General features: G+C 41.2%; 1 protein-coding gene across 5 annotated transcripts in view; it reads left to right on the forward strand.

The window, feature by feature from the left end:
* Positions 1–23,319, forward strand: part of glra2 (glycine receptor alpha 2) — a 112,963-nt gene that overhangs the window by 22,448 nt on the left and 67,196 nt on the right. For 2 of the 5 annotated variants that reach the window (XM_012958102.3, XM_002939870.5), the window contains exon 3: positions 9,312–9,379. The exons of 1 other annotated variant lie outside the window; for it this stretch is intronic. In XM_012958102.3, the coding sequence (XP_012813556.1) occupies positions 9,312–9,379 (68 nt within the window). Of the gene's footprint in view, positions 1–9,311; positions 9,380–9,479; positions 9,548–23,319 lie in introns of all 5 variants that reach the window. 2 more of the 5 variants (XM_004912245.4, XM_002939871.5) reach the window with 1 other exon arrangement.

Raw genomic sequence — 23,319 nt, forward strand, 5'->3', positions numbered from 1 at the left:
GCAAAAAGAACATTATGGCTCGTCTCAATTTTGCTAAAAAACATCTCAATGATTGCCAAGACTTTTGGGAAAATACCTTGTGGACCGACGAGACAAAAGTTGAACTTTTTGGAAGGTGCGTGTCCCGTTACATCTGGCTTAAAAGTAACACAGCATTTCAGAAAAAGAACATCATACCAACAGTAAAATATGGTGGTGGTAGTGTGATGGTCTGGGGTTGTTTTGCTGCTTCAGGACCTGGAAGGCTTGCTGTGATAGATGGAACCATGAATTCTACTGTCTACCAAAAAATCCTGAAGGAGAATGTCCGGCCATCTGTTCGTCAACTCAAGCTGAAGCGATCTTGGGTGCTGCAGCAGGACAATGACCCAAAACACACCAGCAAATCCACCTCTGAATGGCTGAAGAAAAACAAAATGAAGACTTTGGAGTGGCCTAGTCAAAGTCCTGACCTGAATCCTATTGAGATGTTGTGGCATGACCTTAAAAAGGCGGTTCATGCTAGAAAACCCTCAAATAAAGCTGAATTACAACAATACTGCAAAGATGAGTGGGCCAAAATTCCTCCAGAGCGCTGTAAAAGACTCGTTGCAAGTTATCGCAAACGCTTGATTGCAGTTATTGCTGCTAAGGGTGGCCCAACCAGTTATTAGGTTCAGGGGGCAATTACTTTTTCACACAGGGCCATGTAGGTTTGGATTTTTTTTCTCCCTAAATAATAAAAACCCTCATTTAAAAACTGCATTTTGTGTTTACTTGTGTTATCTTTGACTAATAGTTAAATGTGTTTGATGATCAGAAACATTTTGTGTGACAAACATGCAAAAGAATAAGAAATCAGGAAGGGGGCAAATAGTTTTTCACACCACTGTATATCTTAGTTGGGATCAAGTACAGGTACTGTTTTATTATTACAGAGAAAAGGGAATCATTTTTAAAAATTAGAAATATTTGTTTATAATGGAGTCTATGGGAGATGGCCTTTCTGTAATTCCTGGTATAATTGCTATAATTGTTCCTGGTATTCCATCTGAGCCACCCCGATTCATACCAGCTGAATAGAAGTCACATGGATCAAATAAACTCCAGTATCACATGATGCATATTAACAGATTATTTGAGCAAGAACTAATGTATATTTTCAAGTCTGATTCAGACAAAAACATGCATTTCAGCACGATAAGTGGAAACAAGCTGCTTACTACAGAAAGCGAAGAAATAGTAGCACAAACCAACAGTTCTACCCATTAAAGGCTTATACTGTAACTGTGACTCATTTTCCCCCATTCATATGATTAAACATAATATTGCACTAGTAACTAAATGCAAACGAGTGCCCCTACACATGTTTGTTGGAGTAGAACAAAAGGCCTAATTAAATTAATAATTTAAAGGTTAATTGTTTCTTGTCCTAGGAAAAGTAGGTCACTAACTCAAAATGCTATTTTTCCTTGCAAGTTTATTCATTTTCTGTAGCCTTCATCAGCCTTTAGATACTGGGCTTTGTGCTGCCACATTCTGAGCCCTAAAGGTGGCCACAGACGTGGCGTTCAATCAGCCACAAACCGCTCAGGGCTGAAACAGCAGATAAGGAGGTAGAAACAATAGGATTTCTACCTCCTTCTGCCGATTCAGCCCTGACGGCAGATTTTGCTCAGGCGCCTTCTATGGCTCCCGATCAAAATCTTTTAAACTGGCTGATCGGCGAGTCGACCGATATCAGAAGCCTCCTGCGATATCGGTTGACTCGCCGACTTGCCATACACGCACCGAATATCGTACGAAACCAGGTTTCATACAATATTATCGGTGCGTGTATGGCCAGCTTAAGTATTAGGCATATTTATCAATATTCTCATTCTAGTGGTTTAAAAATGTTCGAAACCACAAATAAACTCCTTTTCTCCAAAACCACGAATGCCGAGTGATTTATTAAAATAGCCTTTTTAAAAAAACACAAATTAAATAAAAAGGGAAAAAAAATCACAAAAAAAGTAAATGTATCATTTTGTCGCATACAAGCTTTTTGTTTTGTCAGCCAATCACACCCAAGGGTGACATTATAACCGTGACAGCAAGGTGTCATATGTAACATCTGAGAAGCTAAATCTTCATGAAAGAACTTCATTAATCAATTCCATTTGGCTCGGAGCCAATCACTGACGCTAATGGAATGGCTGTTGCACTGTTGACTCTGGAATTCTGGCATTTACAGAAATGAATATTAAAGCGCATTATCCAAGGCTTGTAACCTGACTGTGACACACAGTTGTCCTCTACGGTGAGGATATTTTCATAATGAGAGCTTGTGAAGCAGTGTAGTGTGGGATCCTGGGCATCAATAGCTCCACTGGAGCAATGCTAAATGGAAGCCTAGATAGAAAGCAAGAATATACACAGAAAGGTTACAGGGTACCTTCTCATTTTCAATGGTCCTTTTAAAGCAGAGATAAGAATCTATTTGTGCCAAAAACAGAATGACATAACATAAGTCTATCTATAGATACTGGGCAGCCATTGGGTTATATAAAACAGTATTGTATTGGAGCCCATTTGGAAGGCTGACTATTTCCAAAATAAAATCTGGCAAGAACTATAGAAAAAGCTTTTAATATGGCCTGACACAATCTTCAAATGGTGATCAATCATCCCCTTAGGAACAAATTCAAAATCTGAAGATCTGAGTTTTCAGTTTTTCTGAATTTCTGAGTTTTCAGAATTGTAATTTTTGAGATTTATCGGCTGAAAAAAAATCTCAAAAATGATATTAAAAACAGCTAGGGTGAGCTTCTTTTGAAGTTATTGGAAGTATTTTCAGTATTCTAGTATTTTTCAAGTTTTTAAAATGAATGTAGCAGTGTGATTTTCATTGTGATCAAGAGAGACTTCTGAGCGGGGTGATGTGGTTGCTGAACAGAGGGTTGGGGTGGCCAATGCCGGGGCTTCACCTTGGGCGTCTGTGCTCATTGGCCCGACTCTGCCCTGTTCAGTGCTATGTAGTGTGATTTTGTCTTAAAGGAGACATATCCTATAAAAATGATGAATGTACCAGTGAATTATACTCCTCTAGATATAGAAGGACTGTGTTTAAAAAAGTTGTGTTTCTGACTGATTTATTGAGAAATGCCACCAAAACCCCACTAGCCCCACCCATCTGTTCCACTTCCTGCTGGCTGAATTCTCTGGATGAGCTGGGGAGCCGGCGGCCCTCCGTACCCTGCACTGTAGGATAGGAACCAATCAGCAGCTAGGCTGACCTGATAGGGAACTGAAGCCTGGCTGTGCTTGTGTGAGTGCAAGGCTGTGATTGGCTCTCCCCTTCCTACTGTGCTTCTGGCAGGGACCGTTAGGACACACCCACTCTTCATTTCACACTGGACAGAGAAGTGATATGATCTATAGGGAGCTCCAATAAAGGGGCCATTTTTACAGAGAGGATTAATTTTTAGCACAAAGTGAAACCAGCACCGTATATTATTCATAATTGCCTACAAAATTAGGGTTTTTCCCCATTTATCCAATATGTCTCCTTTAAGTCAACAATAAACCTGCAGTAATCATTGCAATATTGTTGGCATTAATACCAGCTAGTTGGCTGAAGCCATCTTTGTTGTTATGGAAGCAGTAGAAGCAGCCTTTTATAAAGTGATAAGCATCTTGATCTAAAATGGCATTTAAGGAGCATTTAGTATTGATGTAGGAATACAAAACAGCAGTTACATGACAAGGCTGGCTGTGTGACATGAATGAGCAAAAACAACTCTAACAAATTGTATTTGGCCCAAAAGGTCTAACTTATTTAAGGTTTTTACTGAATGATTCAAAGGAAACATAAAAGAGTAAGGCTTTATTGCTATAGTTGGGGGTCTTCTTTTTTTTTTTTTTAAAGATTTTATTTTGCATGTTTTTTATTACAAACAGTTAAACAATAGAAAACATACTAAAGAGGAAAAAAGGGAGGGGGGAGATAGAAAAGAAAAAAAGGGGGGGGAAGGGGTGAGGCTAAGGTAGCAGTTCTGGCTCTACAAATTTAAAATTTGTTCATATTCACCTACTTTATAGGTCTAGCCACGTATCCCATATGGCGTTAAATTTTTCGGGGCATCCCCTTGCTAGATAAGTCAGTTTCTGGCTGGGAAGCGAGTCATCCACCAATTTTCGCCAAAATTGGAAGGGCGGAGGGTCTAAGGACTTCCAATGCATTAGGATGGATTTTTTAGCATAGTAGAGCAGCTGCAGATAGCACAGTCTAGAGTATGAGCGGAGTTGCAGGTCACCGGTTAAACCTAGGAGACAAACCTCTGGAGAGCGTATGTTTGGGAAGGCAAGCTTCTCATTAAGGAACTGTAAAACTTCACCCCAGAATCTCTGTATCTCTGGGCAGGACCAAAAAACATGGAACAAAGTGCCTACCTCGCTCCTGCATTTGGGACATTGGTCAGATACATTTTCAAAGATTTTGGCCAGACGGTGAGGGGTTACGTACGCTCTATTTAAAAAATTTATCTGAACATACCTGTCCCTCATACAGATTGATATTTCCGTCACTTGTTTAAGGGCATCCGACCACATCTCGTCATCAAGTGCGGGGATATCCCTTTGCCATTTGGTTTTGGCTTTCTGTAGAGGGGAGTGACCTGCGGCAGACAATATGGTATAAAACCAAGACAGAGGTTTTACCAGGTCCTCTCTGCGGAGATAGACCTCCATGGTTGTTTGGGCTACCCTTAAGGGCCTAACAGGGAATTGGGTGTTAAAGGCATGGCGTAGCTGCAGGAATCTAAAGAGCATGCCCGGGGGGGGGTGCACCTCTTGTCTCAGTGTATCATATGTTTTACATTCACCCCCAGCGACAATGTCCTCTAAAGTTTTGATGCCTAGCTGTGCCCATCTTGCAATATCCGGGAGAGCATGCAAGTGTGGGAGCTGTTTATTGCCCCAGAGTGGGGTCTGTGGCGACCAAGTCTCAAGAGAGCCATGGGCCAGCTTTTGTGATTTTTGAAAGGCCCGTACCACTGTGGCCATAGGGGGTGTAGTGGCATAAAGAGGAGAGGTGCCACGGTAGGGAAGCTTTGATAGAGCTTCATATGAACCTAGTGTGGCAGCCTCTAGGACCACTGCTGGATTATTGATGTTGGGGGACCATCATTGAAATTGTGATATGTATTCCGGGGTACCTGGGGGTAGGGGGTCTATAGGGAATATGATTGACTTAGAGTGGTTAATTCTAAGTCCAGAATATCGACCAAATTCAGAGAGCACTGCCAGGAGGTTCATCAGGGCTTGATGCGAGTTTGCCAAATATAACAACATATCATCTGCATAAAGTGATATTTTTTCTGTGATGTTTCCTATGCGTAAGCCCTCAATTGCCTCATGTGCCCTTATACGTATCGCCAGAGGTTCAATGGCTAGGGCAAACAGCATTGGGGAAAGAGGGCACCCCTGGCGCGTGCCTCTCTCAAGAGATATGGCCTCAGTAAGCCTGCCGTTGACTAGAATCTTGGCACGTGGGCGTGCATACAACATCTGAATCCAGTTTCTGTATCTAGGACCGAAGCCATATCGGGTCAGCACTTCCCAGAGGTAGTGCCACTGGATAGTGTCAAAGGCTTTGGCTGTGTCCAGTGCCACCACAATTCTGTTCCCAGGGTTCTCATGCAAAATAGATAGATTGGTGAATAAGCGCCTTAAATTAATATCTGTGGCTTTGGAGGGCATAAAGCCTGTCTGATCTGGATGGATCAGCTCTGGTATTACTAGTTTGAGTCTATTTGCTAATATTTTGGCAAATATCTTGATATCAGAGTTTAATAGGGATATAGGTCGGTATGACTCACATCTATCAGGTGGCTTATCCGGTTTAAGAATAAGGGTGACATAGGCATCGTAGCAGGAGTCCGGCAAAGTATTAGGTTGATTATTGCCATTAAATAACTCTACCATTTTGGGGGATAGGAAGTCGGCATATTTCTTGTACCATTCTACGGGTATCCCGTCTGGGCCAGGTGTTTTGCCTGAGGGGAATGCTTTAATTGCTTCCTTCACTTCGTCAACAGTAATGTCTTTGTCAAGCTGTCTTACCAGGTCAAGTGGCACCTCTGGGAATTCTATGTCATTTAGATATTCAGTAAGTCCCTGCACTGAGTTATCTAGGGGCACTTGGTAAGTCAGTTTAAAGTACTGCCGAAAATGCTCTGTCATCTGCTCTGGATCAGTAAACTCATTTGCCCCATCTCTCACACTACGTATTACAGTTCTAGGCACATCTCCCTTAGCCAGTAATGCCAGTAGCTTTCCATTTTTGTCACCTTTGTCATACCAGGCTGCAGTCCTGTGTAATTCACGTTGCGAGTACTTCTCTGTAAGGAGCAAGTCTATATCTCTCTGTGCTGTTTGCATACCTAGCTCGGTCTCGTCTGATTGTACTAGAGATAAATCTGCCTCTGCCTTAGCCAGTGCATCCTGTGCAAGGGAGAGAGTCAGGCCATACTCCTGTCGGGCTGCTTTAATTAAGGAGATATACATTCCCCTAATGAAAGCCTTTCCGGCATCCCAGACTACGTGGGCCTTGGCTGTACCCTGGTTTACGTCCCAGTATTGCGTTAGTTGGGGGAAAACCCGTTCCTCTACTTTGGGATTCACTATCCATTTTGCAGGGAGTCTCCAATGGCCTAGAGGGTTGCTATTGGACCTTCTTAAAGATATTAGTAGAGGGGCATGATCAGAACACATCCTAGTCAAGAACTCAATTTCTGTCACATGAGGTAAAAGATCTCTCAATCCCAAACATATATCAATTCGAGACATTGCAGAAGAAGCCACAGTATAACATGAATATTGTCTACGCTGGGGGTGTTTCCACCTCCATATGTCAACCAACCCTGTGGCCTCTGCCCAGTTAGCAAATGTTCTAGTGTCATGGGTAGAGGGGTGTAACCTATCCATACCTGGGTCCATGACTAGGTTAAAATCTCCCATCCAGAGTGTGGGAAAGTTTCCTAGTGCCGCCACCTTCAGTAATATCTCATTCAAAATCTGAATGTCTGCCGGTGGGGGAAGATAGACATTTACAATTATATAGGAAGTGCCTGCAATTTGACCTTTTAAAATTATGTACCTTCCCCCCTCTGTCAGAGACCAGTGCCTCAAAGTGAAAGTTTAATGATTTTCTAACTAAGATGGCCACTCCTCTGGAGTAGGTGGAAAAGTCGGCATGGTAAACTGCAGAGGCCCATTTGCGCCGGAGGGCCCGGACCCTCTGTCCTACTAAGTGGGTTTCCTGCATAAGTATAATGTCTGCCCCAGACTTTCGAGCAGTGTCTAGTATCATGGAGCGTTTAACCTTTTCATTAATCCCTCGCACGTTCCAGGATAACACTTTTAAACCGTTCTGAGCCATTTGGGGAACCTGGGTATTATAGTACCAAAGAGGATGAGAGGGAGAGCCCGCTGGAGTCCCTCGTACCTATGTATAGTAGGTGCTTTCAGTAAACATGGATTACCAATTGTTTGTCTTTGCCTCACCAAGGGAAATGAAAGAAGGGAGAAAGAGATAGAAAACAGAGAACATAGTATATACACCCCAACATCATACCCCCCACCCGGTATCCTCCACCCAACCTGGAGACACATTTTCCCTAAACGATATAATCCCATTGGGGAACAGATAAACCAAACACAGGCCGTTAAGCCCAAAAGGTAAAACAATCGAGTAAGGGTGCTGTACTAATTCTGTTGCACCATCAGCAGCTCTATCCAACTTATTGGAGGAGCTACAAAAGAAAAAAAAAGAGAATGATACTGGTACTTGGCCAGGTAGTAGTGCAAAAAGTGAAGAGTAGATAAAAGCTCTTGGCCCGAGCTTTATGGCTTTATCTGGTGCCAGGCACACTCAATGTTGGGGGTCTTCTTTAAGAGACAAAATTATGAGCAGTTATGGGCCCCCAGAGACAGGCACTTTGGGTATAAAGCCTAACCAATGTGCTGAAAAATCTTTTGTCCCACCTAAACGGTAAAATGGACTGTCAGCCAGAGACAGCCCTGGAATATGGATTTCACCTTAAAATTACATTTTGGTGCAATGCAAATACTGTTAACCTAAAGTATTTTTCAATGGCTCTATTTGTTATTCTTGTATGTCATTAGCTCAGTGGCTGTGAAACCTTTAGGTCAAGCTCCAGTTGAAGGCCTGTCCCTTCATCAGGGCTCCCTCTATGCACACATGGATTCAGATATGAAACAAGATCGGTATCACAGTTTAATTTATATCTAGGACAGCAAATATATATTCACCTCAAATATAACCCTAACTGAATTCAAGCTGAACTTGCAAGTGTGTATAAGAGACCAAATGGCCATTCTCTATAATTCTAACCGGCCTTCAGGATGAGCGGCCCCCAAACTGCTGCTAGTCTCCCCGGGGGGCCAGTCCCAGAGTCTGGGAACCAAATCATTAGCTCTTTGTTTATACACCAGAAATAGATTTATAGCTTTATTTATTTTATTAAATGTAGAGTTAATAATCAATCAGTAGAAGTTGTGTACTTTTACCTTTCATGTAAGAATCTGTTTATAATGTAAATAGTGTATAAATTATTTCAGAGAGCAGAGTAAGAATACAATAGAGATACTGTCAAATAAAGACAAACTACACTTTTTTTAAAAAAAACTACAATTTTACTGGTGGATATAAAAAGGCTGTGGGGCCCTACAACCATTGCAGATAAATTCCAGGGCCCTAATTTGCTGTTCACTAAAGTTAACCAATAACATGAGGCCCGCGGGTTGGCCATGCCTACTCTATTGTTCTGGAATAACAAAATGATCAATGTTATATACGTACACTCTACCATTATCACAGATTAAAAGCCACTGCATGTTCATCTGTCCTCATTATGGAAGCTGAATGTAATTCAGGGAGCTGTCTCTCTGCTTTCTCAACTACAGCTCCCAGCATGCACAGCCAGCCAGTGCAGAGACCCAGTGCACAGTATATAAACGTCTCCCTACTTCAACTCCAACTTCAAACACAGTACATGTGTGTTATGTGTCTTAATATTTCGATTAAATTTAGGTTTAGTTATACATGTATCCAGCATCATCATTTCACATTTTCAGACATTTTAAATGTTTTCTTTCTCGTACTTGTATATATTTCATCCTTATGTAACCAGAGAGAGTATTTTGAGGGGTGACTTTTTGTTTCATCTGCTTCCTCTTGGTTTCCTCCATATCTGTACCGGTCCGTACAGACCACAACCATCCCTTTGCTTACACATATTTTGCAACATTCTTATTGCATTTCGCAGGTCCTCCAGTAAACGTTACTTGCAATATTTTTATAAACAGTTTTGGATCAGTCACAGAAACTACAATGGTAAGTGCTGCTTTGCCACCGGCAAGGCCAAACTACAGTGAATGTCTTGTATGAGCACAACCTGTCATTTCTTTTCTTCTATCTATTGTTTAACCTGCAGGTCCACCTGTAAATGTTACCTGCAACATATTTATCAACAGCTTTGGTTCTATAGCAGAAACTACAATGGTGAGTGGGACTGCCCATTGAAGCTCTCTTGTGAAGAAGATGGACATGTTATAAAGAGAAATAGTCAAAACATATTAAACACAACCAATTCCACAGAAGCTTATCCAATAAATATTTGCAGTTACAAAGCACTAACCAATTCTTACCTTTGTAAGCTGCCATATTTGATATCTAGACCCACCCATAATAGTAATGATAGCCTAGCTGAGAAGCTATAATAATAAATTACTCTTTAACGCAGAGGGGGGCAAAGGCCTTAGTAATGTAAGCAGAAGGCCCAATGGGACTCTGTCCAAAGAGCAATTTTTGGTACCCAAAGTGTGTTAACTTATAGGTCTTCTAAAGGAGTTGGGCAACACATGTCCCTCCTATGTCTCTGTTATACAATTCCAAGTGTACCCTAATAGCTTCAGCTGCCATGGAATGCTGGGAGCTGTGACTGAGCAGCAATGTTATGGCCATTGATTGGTCATCCCTTTATAACTATATCAGCCTTCAAATTATGCATTATAGTATTTGTCACTTTTAAGAAAAAAAATATGCAAAACTACAGAAAAAAAGTAAAAGAAAAATATGTGGAATGTAAAAAAGTGGGGGTAATTTGTAAATCATATAAAACTTAAATTGATGGACAGGGCAATATATTATGGTGACTATAATGACTTTAGTAGTAGTGCAAATCAGAATTATGGGCAACGTGTGGGTCACTTTCCATTGACTGCCATTGTAAGAGCTCAGAGAAACCTCTGCCTTCTTGGCTGACATCCAAAAATGCAGACAATACGATACGACTAGGGAACTATAGAATCAAGAATACAAAAAATATAAGGGATCCACCATTTCAGTCAACTAAAATAGCCCCAAACGTTCCATTTCAACCAACAGAGAAGATATTATAGTCAGTAGATTTTGTCATTTAATAAAATCACCCTCTGAGACTAAATGAGAATATTACTGGGTGCTACTTAGATCCCTTGCAAGCATTTAGACATTGCAAGATCGTTGCAGACAAACATGTCCCCTTCTTGACAAGATGGCACTCAATGAGATGAAATGCACGCGCTTACATTGCTTGCATTATTGGAACTTAGTCCTCTCATTTCATGTGATGGCAGTTGTACATGTGCGCCGCAGCCATACAGGGTCATTACTGCTTTGCTGGAACTCGGAACGCTCTGCACCAGCACATGCACAAACACCAAGATCTATCAGGCCGTGCAGAGTGACTTCCCTGGGGAGAATCCCTTGCTGCCCCCTGTCTGACTCGCGGGGTAACTGCCTGACACTGCTATCTGCTCATATGTTACTAAAGGCTGGATTAGAGGAACCTGGTGGCACTCTTTCATAGGAGGATGTTGTAACATTCACTGCTAAATGTTAAAGAGATACTGACACCAGAAATTAAACCTTTTTTTACATCTATCATAACATTGTCTTTGCATGACCATCTTTTTTGCCATAAAAGTATTTGCCCAATGCTTTTATATTACCTGTCTGATCCCCCATGTTCCCCTATAAGGGGGCTGCCATATTTGTGCAGCAGGAGTCTGTTAGAATTAGAAGCTGTAACTGACAGGTTGGGAAGGGACAGTCAGGTTGGCAAAACAATCAGGTTTGGGAAATTCAAGTTACAATTATTTACAAAAGCAAATGTCTCAACATGACCTATAGGCAACTTTTTATGTACATTCATATTTTGAGGAGTCATTTTTTAGTGTCAGTATCACTTTAAGGCCAATCATATTGTAATGGCTGTCTTTAGATTTCAGATCTCACAATCAGATCTCACACAGAGAGTCACAGAATCACAATTTACTTGGCCGACAAGGGAACTTGCATGTTCCACGCAGTTTTACAGTAACAGAAGCATGAAAGAGTTCCGGGGCCCCCGGCTCCACAAATCTGAGGCTGAGTTATTACATAACCCCATTGTATCTGCCCATATTCAACAGAATTGCTTTAAACATGCATTTCGGAAGCAAAATTGAAATAAAAGTAATGAAATAATCTCCCATTTACTTGGAAGAATTTTAAGTATTCTATTAGACTCTGATTTATTGTGCCAAACATGTTCTATTTAGCTGCCATTCTGCTTATCTCTTCTATAAATGGCCCTTGATTAGAAGAGAACAACAGCTTCAGCAAAGAAAGTACGGCAAAAATCCAATATGGGGAGCCGCCGGGACATATTTGAAGGCCTGGATCATTACTACTATAGAGATGCTGAACCTTTAGGCTGGTGCAAGTTTAATATATAATATGTTTATATAAAATATGACATTTCTAGCCATTTTAATTTTTAGGGTTTAGTTCTCCTTCAATAATAATGATTGTTTTGGCCACTGTTTGGCACAGCTGTACACTTATAAGCCTCTATTTATATGCCTATATGCACATTTTATAGAAGTGATGGTCTAGAGCAGTGATCCCCAACCAGTGGCTCGGGGGCAACATGTTGCTCCCCAACCCCTTGGATGTTGCTCCCAGTGCCCCCAAACCAGGGAGTTATTTTTGAATTCCTGACTTGGGGGCAAGTTTTGGTTGAATAAAAACAAGATTTCCTACCGAATAAAGCCCCCTGTAAGCTGATAGTGTGCATAGAGGCTGCCTAATAGCCAATCTTGGGGATCCCTGGTCTAGACACAGAATATGTTATGGCTTCATACTTTTTGGTTAAGGAAAATACATATAAAATAATATAAACTACAATAAAATAAATAATAAAATAAAATAGCTTTAAATACAAATACAGGTATGGGATCCCTTATCCAGGAACTTTCATCCAGAGAGCTCCCAACTACAGGAAGCCATCACCCATAGACTCCATTTTAAGCAAACAATTACAATTTTTAAAACTCGCTTTTCCGGAAAAACCCAGATCCCAAGCATCCCAGATAACAGATGCTTTAACTGTTTTATTTACTTCTTGTTGGGTAAATAGGTCAAAGTAAGCAAGGAGAAAACCTTTGGGCAGGCTCATGTAAATGGGTGAATGTTACAAGATGCTCTTTAATGAAACAGATTTCACCTTACTTTCCTGTAGGTGAGATTCCCTCAGTATAAGATTGCACTGCTTGATAAATCTAGGTTAAATGTTTCTGTTTTCATTAGCTTTGTATTAAATCTAAAGGAAATGTAGAAAATGATGTAACGTGATGTACAATGTGTCTAACAGTGACTTTATACTCACTAACCCAAACATGCCGGCCATTTGGGAAACTAACACAAAGTAGTTATAGCTGTATCGTTTCATTGGAAATGTTTCTGATAACAAATAATTCCTGTAGTAATGGAACTCTGTCACTAATGTGATGTACATGTCAAACAGTAATAATATTGTGCAGCCTTTAATGTGAATATTATTGATACATTATTGAGAGCCAGACCTAATGCTTCCGACTGCTAAGTATTGCTGGGAGGCTCCAGGCTTTAATATATAGCGCAGTATGGACCAAGCAGCAGTCATTGGTTGTTTAAAATGAATGCCTCATCTTTCATATTAAGTTACAGGTAGTTTATTTGAAAAAAAATAAAAAACAGTTTCTTATATAATATTCATATATTATTTGCAATATGTAGGTGGTTTTCCCAACACACAATGACACCACTGACAACTTAAAGGGCAAGTCATTCAAAGTGGTTTGCCAGTATAAACATTATGTAATAAAAGAAACGAATTTTACCCACTAGCAGTATCTCATAGCATTGATATAGGTATAGTAGGGAGAGATGGTGCCTATGGGAAGGGGCTGTGGGATAATAGCCTCTGGGAAGGGACTGGGGCTGTGGGATAGTGGGTATAGTAGGGAGAGATGGTGCCTATAGTAGCAGTGGGGGGATAATAGCCTCTGGGAAGGGACTGGGGCTGTGGGATAGCAGGTATAGTAGGGAGAGATGGGGCCTATAGTAGCAGTGGGGGGATAATAGCCTCTGGGAAGGGACTGGGGCTGTGGGATAGCAGGTATAGTAGGGAGAGATGGTGCCTATAGTAGCAGTGGGATAATAGCCTCTGGGAAGGGACTGGGGCTGTGGGATAGCAGGTATAGTAGGGAGAGATGGTGCCTATAGTAGCAGTGGGGGGATAATAGCCTCTGGGAAGGGACTGGGGCTGTGGGATAGCAGGTATAGTAGGGAGAGATGGTGCCTATAGTAGCAGTGGGGGGATAATAGCCTCTGGGAAGGGACTGGGGCTGTGGGATAGCAGGTATAGTAGGGAGAGATGGTGCCTATAGTAGCAGTGGGGGGATAATAGTCTCTGGGAAGGGACTGTGGCTGTGAGATAGCAGGTATAGTAGGGAGAGATGGTGCCTATAGTAGCAGTGAGGGGATAATAGCCTCTGGGAAGGGACTGGGGCTGTGGGATAGCAGGTATAGTAGGGAGAGATGGTGCCTATAGTAGCAGTGGGAGGATAATAGCCTCTGGGAAGGGACTGGGGCTGTGGGATAGCAGGTATAGTAGGGAGAGATGATGCCTATAGTAGCAGTGGGATAATAGCCTCTGGGAAGGGACTGGGGCTGTGGGATAGCAGGTATAGTAGGGAGAGATGGTGCCTATAGTAGCAGTGGGATAATAGCCTCTGGGAAGGGACTGGGGCTGTGAGATAGCAGGTATAGTAGGGAGAGATGATGCCTATAGTAGCAGTGGGATAATAGCCTCTGGGAAGGGACTGGGGCTGTGGGATAGCAGGTATAGTAGGGAGAGATGGTGCCTATAGTAGCAGTGGGGGGATAATAGCCTCTGGGAAGGGACTGTGGCTGTGGGATAGCAGGTATAGTAGGGAGAGATGGTGCCTATAGTAGCAGTGGGGGGATAATAGCCTCTGGGAAGGGACTGGGGCTGTGGGTTAGCAGGTATAGTAGGGAGAGATGGTGCCTATAGTAGCAGTGGGGGGATAATAGCCTCTGGGAAGGGACTGGGGCTGTGGGTTAGCAGGTATAGTAGGGAGAGATGGTGCCTATAGTAGCAGTGGGGGGATAATAGCCTCTGGGAAGGGACTGGGGCTGTGGGATAGCAGGTATAGTAGGGAGAGATAGTGCCTATAGTAGCAGTGGGGGGATAATAGTCTCTGGGAAGGGACTGTGGGATAGCAGGTATAGTAGGGAGAGATGGTGCCTATAGTAGCAGTGGGGGATAATAGCCTCTGGGAAGGGACTGTGGGATAGCAGGTATAGTAGGGAGAGATGGTGCCTATAGTAGCAGTGGGGGGATAATAGCCTCTGGGAAGGGACTGTGGCTGTGGGATAGCAGGTATAGTAGGGAGAGATGGTACCTATAGTAGCAGTGGGGGGATAATAGCCTCTGGGAAGGGACTGTGGGATAGCAGGTATAGTAGGGAGAGATGGTGCCTATAGTAGCAGTGGGGGATAATAGCCTCTGGGAAGGGACTGTGGCTGTGGGATAGCAGGTATAGTAGGGAGAGATGGTGCCTATAGTAGCAGTGGGATAATAGCCTCTGGGAAGAGACTGTGGCTGTGGGATAGCAGGTATAGTAGGGAGAGATGGTACCTATAGTAGCAGTGGGGGGATAATAGCCTCTGGGAAGGGACTGTGGGATAGCAGGTATAGTAGGGAGAGATGGTGCCTATAGTAGCAGTGGGGGGATAATAGCCTCTGGGAAGGGACTGTGGCTGTGGGATAGCAGGTATAGTAGGGAGAGATGGTGTCCATAGTAGCAGTGGGGGGATAATAGCCTCTGGGAAGGGACTGTGACTGTGGGATAGCAGGTATAGTAGGGAGAGATGGTGCCTATAGTAGCAGTGGGGGGGATAATAGCCTCTGGGAAGGGACTGGGGCTGTGGAATAGTGGGTATAGTAGGGAGGGATGGTGCCTATAGTAGCAGTGGGATAATAGCCTCTGGGAAGGGACTGTGGCTGTGGGATAGCAGGTATAGTAGGGAGAGATGGTGCCTATTGTAGCAGTGGGGGGATAATAGCCTCTGGGAAGGGACTGTGGCTGTGGGATAGCAGGTATAGTAGGGAGAGATGGTGCCTATAGTAGCAGTGGGATAATAGCCTCTGGGAAGGGACTGGGGCTGTGGGATAGCAGGTATAGTAGGGAGATATGGTGCCTATAGCAGCAGTGGGGATAATAGCCTCTGGGAAGGGACCGTGGCTGTGGGATAGCAGGTATAGTAGGGAGTGATGATGCCTATAGTAGCAGTGGGATTACTCCTATTATTAGCCTCACTGCAAAACGACCAGGGATATTATTATCAGTAGCAGGGGAAACAAACATACAACCAAAGATTTGATAACTTGATAAGTATTTGTTTAGCAAAGACCAATTGAATCAACACTTTTTACACACCCCTAGCAGCTACAAAAACATCTAAGATCCGACTAAATATAGCGGTTAGTGAATATATAATTTCCATGCTCTGAGCTCATACTGATTAAATTAATATTGCAGCTATATATATATACAGTTACTTGGATGAAACTTTTTCAAATATCCTTTTTCAAGAACAGGAATATGGAATTTAAGATGCTAATGTAGCCGATGCATTTATAAAGGAAGGGTTGCATATAGATGGAATGTGACAGGAGCAGATAATAGTCAGCTGAGCACTGAAAAATGGTACTGGATTTGCTGGGAGCAGAAACCATAAATCCCTGTCAAGCGCCACTTACCCATGTTCCAAGCGTGTGTAGAATGGAAGTGGAAGGGAAGATGAGGGAATCCTATAACCGAATTAAGTTGCATGATCTAATAATAAATCATAGGGGTAGGTGCAGGCATAGTGCTTGGGCCAGATTAATAATTACTGAAAGGCGGAAATACAAGTTCCACCTCATTTTGGTTCCATGTTTGGAGCCTAATAATTCAGTCCATGAAAGTGAGATCATAGATAATTTTTCCCCGTTTAGTTCTATCCATCATTCTATCAAGTCAGACATGTTGCGTGTCCATCTGGCAAAAAGAAATGTGATTATATATAGGGATATAATTCAATCGTGTATTTAACATTGCACCAGGATAGAGCTCTGTGCACCAGGAACGGCTGAGGGTACCAAGCAGATACAACTGCAGCACTAACTGAGCTTCTCTATGCACTGAATGACATTACGGCATCCACATCCCATATAAATGCTTCCATAGGAACCACTGGAACCAGTGTCTGTTGGGTTTTTTTTTTTTAAACCTCCTGGACTAATGATTGCTGCTTTCAGCTTGTGTCAGTGATACAGGTATGGGATCTGTTATCTGAAATACCATTATCCATAAAGTTTCATATTACCGGAAGGCCCCCTGGGGACCCCTGGTATAAAGACACCCATGTCCAATAAATTCTAAAAATCTCAAAAATGCATTTATATAAGAAAACATGTAACTTGATTGCTTAAAAGCACTCATTTACAACTAGTCTGCTATAATCCAAATTCATCTTGAAAATTTTAATTGAAATCCAACTTACTTTAACTTTTACATGAACTCATTAACTTTTAGGTGCCAAATTACCTACAAAAATTATACAAATTACACACAAAACTGATTGATACGAGAGGTACAGAGGTCCCTGCACAATGCAGCCTACACAGATGTTTTATTTATACACATTAAGTGGAACTATTTGATTTTAGGAAATTCTTAGCAAATGTACAGAGGATTATTACTCTGGGGAATTCCCTACCAGTCATTTGAACTGAAGAAGCCACTCGGATATGCGGTGAAACTTTTTCAAGAAAACTCAGAAAAGTCCAGTTGTTTTAGACTTAATTCTACTAGATACTGTATATCATGGCCTGGATGAACGAGAATCTTCATAGACATTATTACTCCCCAACACTGAGGCCATTGGATACATGGGATAACTGGGTGCTACTGCTCAGAGCTGCTATCACATTGCTCCACCATGGAATTAATCTCATCAACATAAAGACAGAAGATTTTTTTTAGAAAAGGGTTATTAGTGGCTGCTGGATGATTATGGGAATGTTTTAATTCCGTAGTGTTCACGTTTGGCCATTGTATTTTTAAAGCCATTGGCCATTGTATTGCTACTTCTAAATGCCAATTGCTAAGGCACGAAGGCCCTTGGCAGGGTTAAAGTCGGCAGCAAGAAGGAAGCAGCGTTCAGGCAACTTAGAATAGTCTAATGTATGGTATCCAAGGGGTTAAAATTCTCTTGGCCAAAGTTCAGGCTTAGATCAGGACAGGCAGCAATCAGAGTAGTCAAGAAATCAATCAAAATTGCAAATGTAGATGATCTAGGAATTTGCAAACAAAGCCCCATATTCAGGCATTGAACTCCAGTCTTAAGCATCTATTTATTTTTAATTTTTACTCCAAACCAACGTTGATGTGACACTGTGGCCATGGATGCTGCCATCTTGGATATGAAGCAGAGTACTACTCACCAGAGCGTTCCTGATACAGATCAACTGATTTCTACTGTTTCACTTGACTTATAATATTTGATAACAGTTTAATCCCCCAGATATGTTTATTTACCATAATTAATCTTAAAGGGGCAAGAAATCCCTCACACAAATACAAAATGTATTAGTACTCCTGAACCCCTTATATATTTATGTTACTAATCCTAATAATTATAATAATAAGTTAATAAAGGTAGGAATATGTTGCTCTCCCCAGGCCGGTCAACCAGTAACCCATGTGGAACTACTGTATGTAGACTCATGAGTAAACTCATAGCATATACACAGCACAGTGTGAGTGTGTGTGTGAGTGTGTGTGTATATGTGTGTATATGTGTGTGTGTGTGTGTGTGTCTGTGTGTGTACATGTGTATATGTGTGTATGATCTCTATGGTAGAGCAGCTTGTATCTGTATTCTCCTGCCCACTCAGTATGTCTCTTAATGAATGTGAATGTTTGGATTCCTTAATTAGAATGTTCTTAATATGTTTTCACCTTGAGGTATACACCACGATGAAGCCCTGCATCTGATCATTACCTCAAACCAAATGTAAATGAATTGTGCATGGTTATTCAACATGAATATTAAATGCTCAGAGCGTATTGTGAGGAAATAGCTCTCTTAGCAATATTTGTCTATTCCCACAGCTGAAACTCCTCTGTCGGCCCTTAGCGTATGCCAACCCACATGTACTACAAAGTATTCACTGCATAGAGAATTGTAGCTCGTGACATTTGGGCTCAGCTCAGTCAGTAGGAAACCCACTCAGGCCCCCTCACTGCTTATTTGGCTATAAACAGCTTCTCTCTTTTATACTGCACAATGTCTGCATCATGTACGGCTCATGGAAATAGCTGTAGCTCAATTATACAGCACCAAACCTTGGTATATTTGTATATATATATATATACACACAGGTAGATTAAATAAAATACAAATACATTTGCCTAAATAAGTTAATACATCGGAATCATGGATATTAGGGGTCCTAGTCCTTCATTATAGGGTGCTGCACCCAGTTTGAGAAGAAATTCATGGAAGTCATAGAAGGATCTCTGTTATTCCTGACCTGTTTGTTGGTAGCAAAGTCATTCTGCAGTGTGAATTATAGACAAGGCTGGGTGCTTACAGCTCCCCCATTCCATGGCCTCATAGCATCGCTGCAGTCTAAAAAGTTAGTTCATATCGATGTATCCAAACGGATTTGGGATGATTTCAAGTACAGCTACTAAAACATAAGAAAACATGGTGAGAGGCAGACTGTGGATCTCCCTGTTCTATTTAAACTGCCTCACTTTAGCACTTGGGACCAAAGCCCATTAGATGATTTATTACTTCATTTAGACAAGATCCCTGTGTAAAATTCTGCCCTTTCAATCAGCAGTGCAGAGGGCCAATTAGTCAATAATGTGCTGACTGTTACTGCAAAGGGGAGAAATGACATTTCCAACATTACATGCTACTTTAGGTTAGTTAAGCCCTAATTAGTTTTTTACCTTAATGAAAACTAAAAATCCTTTTGTCCCTGTGTTTTTTCTAGCCAATCATAAATCAACACTAGACATATATAAAAAAAATCAACAGAAATCAAATGTTTCCACCAAATGAACCTCTATCTGCTGACAAACTACAATACCTAGCACCCCCTGCAGTCAGTGTACCATGGGTGACACCCTCAGCATGAATTATATCAGTATCTGACAATTGGACATTGAAATAACATGAAATCTGACCTTTTTGGCCAATAACCAGCCATGAACTAAACATTAGAATGGGTCATGAGAACTGAACATCTGGACAATTTCTAATTCTTCAGGGCTTCTTCGCACAATCCTATTATTTGGAGGGAAATCCATTACATAAGCTGCCAAAGAACCCGTGTTTGAGATTTAATAATTGAATGGAATACCTCCCTTAAAGGAACAGTGCAACAATTAGGATTTATGCTGAACATACTTCTTGCCAACTGTTTTAATAAGAAAAAAAAATCTATGTTTTTTGTTATTTTTTTGAGCCAAAAAGGGGCAAACAGGAAAGCTTGGGGTGTTCCATGTTTGGTCCTTGCCAGGTAGATAATTCACTACCATTATACAAACCCATCCCTTCACCCTTTGTTGTGACTGTTTTGTTAGCAGGAGTCCATTTTGCAGGTGGATTATATAATTATCTACCTCACAACGACCAAACATAGAGTAGGCTCAATTTTCCTGTTTGTCTGGTTTAGTTTAAGAAATGAGAAAAATAAGAATTTTCATGATTAAGACATTAAGAAAAAAATATACTAGTTATCTAGTATAAATACATCTAAAGCAACTGGGCTTGTTAAGTAATCATTGAATACTTAACAAGTCCAGTTGCTTTAGATTTATTTATACTAGATATACCATTACCTGGATGAATGAAAATCTTCATAGTCCAAAAAATAGAATAGAATTCTATCCTTACACAAATTTTATGTTTGGTTCCCACACTCCCTACAGAAATGACACATCTGAGCATAATGCATATTAAACACATTTAATAGAACATGATGGGTGACCTTAAATTCAACCTACGAATCTGAAAACTACATGGATAAAATATGTCGTTTTATATGTGGTTTCACATTTCTCATGGATTACTGATCTGGGAATCTCTGTTGCTTTAGATGCCGGCAGTGGACACAAGCTGCCAGCTAGCAAGGGTTCCTAAGATGGTTGATGAGCAGTAGCTGAAGAGCTAATATTTTGCAGTTGGAGTAGTATTCCAACAGAATCTGAATATTTAAAGCACCAATGTTCTAGTCATGAACAGCCCACAGTTCCATGTGGGCACAGCAATTATTTGGAACATACAGACAATAAGGGAAGCTCTCACTGCTTTAGGGTTCATTGAAGCATCGTCTGCATTCAGCATTGGGAAGGATACACTGATTTGATGGAACTGTGCTGGCATTACTGGGATAACAGCCTCCTGCATGTCACTGATCTGCATACCATGTGGCATATGGAAGCCATTTAAAAACCCATCAACTCATTGAAACGCTATTGTTTCCAAAACTGCTACTCCTAATTTGTTCATATTAATTATGGTTATTCGCCGGCTTCATTACTGGAATTCAGATTAATATTCTTTGGCATGGCTGCTATTAAAAGACGGGAATTAAGGAGGAAGAATGCAGGCGAAGCAAGTTTGCTTCATAATTGGATGTAAAACTCTTCTGGCGGATTGTGATACAAATAATGCAGAAAATAATCTGTTCTAAATAGGGAATTTCCGTGTTTCAGGAAATGACAGCTTAGTATTCTTTCTTATGCTGTACAGTTCTTTTTTTAATCCTAACATTATTTGATTTTCTATTGTCCATTTGTTTTATTTGTCTAATAATAATATGAAAAGATGAATGGATAATCTATAATGACAGTCCTGGTGCTTCTCCATTATTTATTAAGTTGCTAGTAATTCTCCCCACATATTTTATATTGCCAAAACATTGTTTATTGGTTCAAATTGTAATTTATAAATAACTAGTAACACTACTAGTCCTAATCATGTGTGATTAACACCTCATTAACTAACCTGGGGTCATGATTTGATATAATTTGGTGCCTACAGCTTTATGGCCGAGTAGCCCAGGCCCAGTAGCCCAGGCCCAGTGGCAGCTAAAGGCCCGGAATGGAGAGGGCTCAGGTGGGTCTTAATTGATGTGCATTTGTAGTATATATTAACCGAGCACCTTGCACCTTCTGGAAGGCTTGTGAGGTCCTGAAAATGATCTACTGTGGTGACATTAACTTGTATTAATATGGCCAGACTTTTTGTGTCATTGTTCAGTGGTTTAAATGACATGTAAACCCTAAATTTATACAGTAAGTTGGCCACATCTCCCACACCTAAATGGCACAATTTTACTCCATATATTCCTTCTGTCCACTAGAACCATTACATTTTCCTAAAACAAATAGCAGCTTTCACCCAGCAGCCATTTTCTCTCCAACACATCATCCGAGCTAGAGCAGAGTTTCTATGGGAACCAGCAATGCCACCTCTTTATTGGTGGCTTGACTAGAGTGGGCGTGTTTAGTAACATGTCCTGAGAAGATTTACTGCCTTAGCTTGGATGTGAGCATGCCCAGTAGCCAACAGCCAAAGAACATTTTTAAGGGAGGGGGCAGAGCGGGTTAGAGGCAGAGAAGGAATCCCAAGTAATTAAGGCGATACAGCCTTACTATTAACCTTTGAACAACCAAAGTGCCAGGTATTTAAATATTTCAAAGAGGCTGTTCACGGATTATTTTTTCTGTTGGGGGTTTACATGTTCTTTAAGAGCTGATCTCTTCCATTGTTCCAGTAAGAGATATTTGCAGATATGCAGATCTACTACTGACTGCAGTAAGGGCACACCAGCCCTTTGGTGTCAGTGATATGAACTTAATTGTAATAGCTGAGTTGGCTGAAAGCTATATGGGTGGTTGTGCCATAAAGATAGGTGAACATAGATCATGGTAAATTGCTAAAGAAAAATTCTAAATAATATCAAAGAAAAATTAAATATATATATGCAGCAAATAAATGTATCTATACATACATACAACACTAAGTGGGTATATATAAGGTCCCTACCGAGTAAGTAAAAAGACCCAGGTGTATACACCCCAGGTCTAAAAGTGTAGAGCAAAATATAGAATCCCACGACTGTTAACGATGGCTTGAGTCAATGAAACAACTCTCCGTGTCCAAAAAGTGTTCCGGGTGCATGGAGCCCCAAACCCGTAGCTGGGGGAAGAACCAGGCAAAGTCAAAGGAAAAGACTTCAAACACTCTGGACTTCAAGATATCCCTTTAGAAGAACGGCTTTATTAATCCATTAAAAGCACCACGCCTAACACGTTTCGTGCGTAGGCACACTTACTCATAGGCAGGCTAAAGAAACTCATTCTATTTATGTACTTGTATTATCCTACAGATTAGATTACAGTGTAAGCATACAAATTTACACATACCCTATAACACATGGGGCCCGATTCACTAAAGTGCAATAAAACGTGCGCTATTTATTAAAATTTTATCGGGCCTTATTTTTCGCGACTTTTCGCACGATTTACTATAAGCATACTTACGCTTTTTTAAGCGCGGTATTTTTCGATAAATAGCATGCGCGGTATTTTTCGCATGCATGCTATTTATCGCATGCGCTAATTGTCGCGACATTACGCAAGCGACAACCGACAGCATAAAACTGGCGACATTTTGCCCTGGGAGAGCACAGAGTGCTAGAGAGGTGCTGTATAAATGTTTATTTGCAAAAAAAAAGCCCAAAAACCAATAAAAATGTATATTGGCGTGTATGGCTAACATGACGTGCATTCATTTGCGCGACTATTTATATGCGGCTACAAGTGATGAAATGT

The sequence above is a fragment of the Xenopus tropicalis genome, chromosome 2 (genome assembly GCF_000004195.4).
Source record: "Xenopus tropicalis strain Nigerian chromosome 2, UCB_Xtro_10.0, whole genome shotgun sequence".
NCBI classification, from domain to species: Eukaryota; Metazoa; Chordata; class Amphibia; order Anura; family Pipidae; genus Xenopus; species Xenopus tropicalis.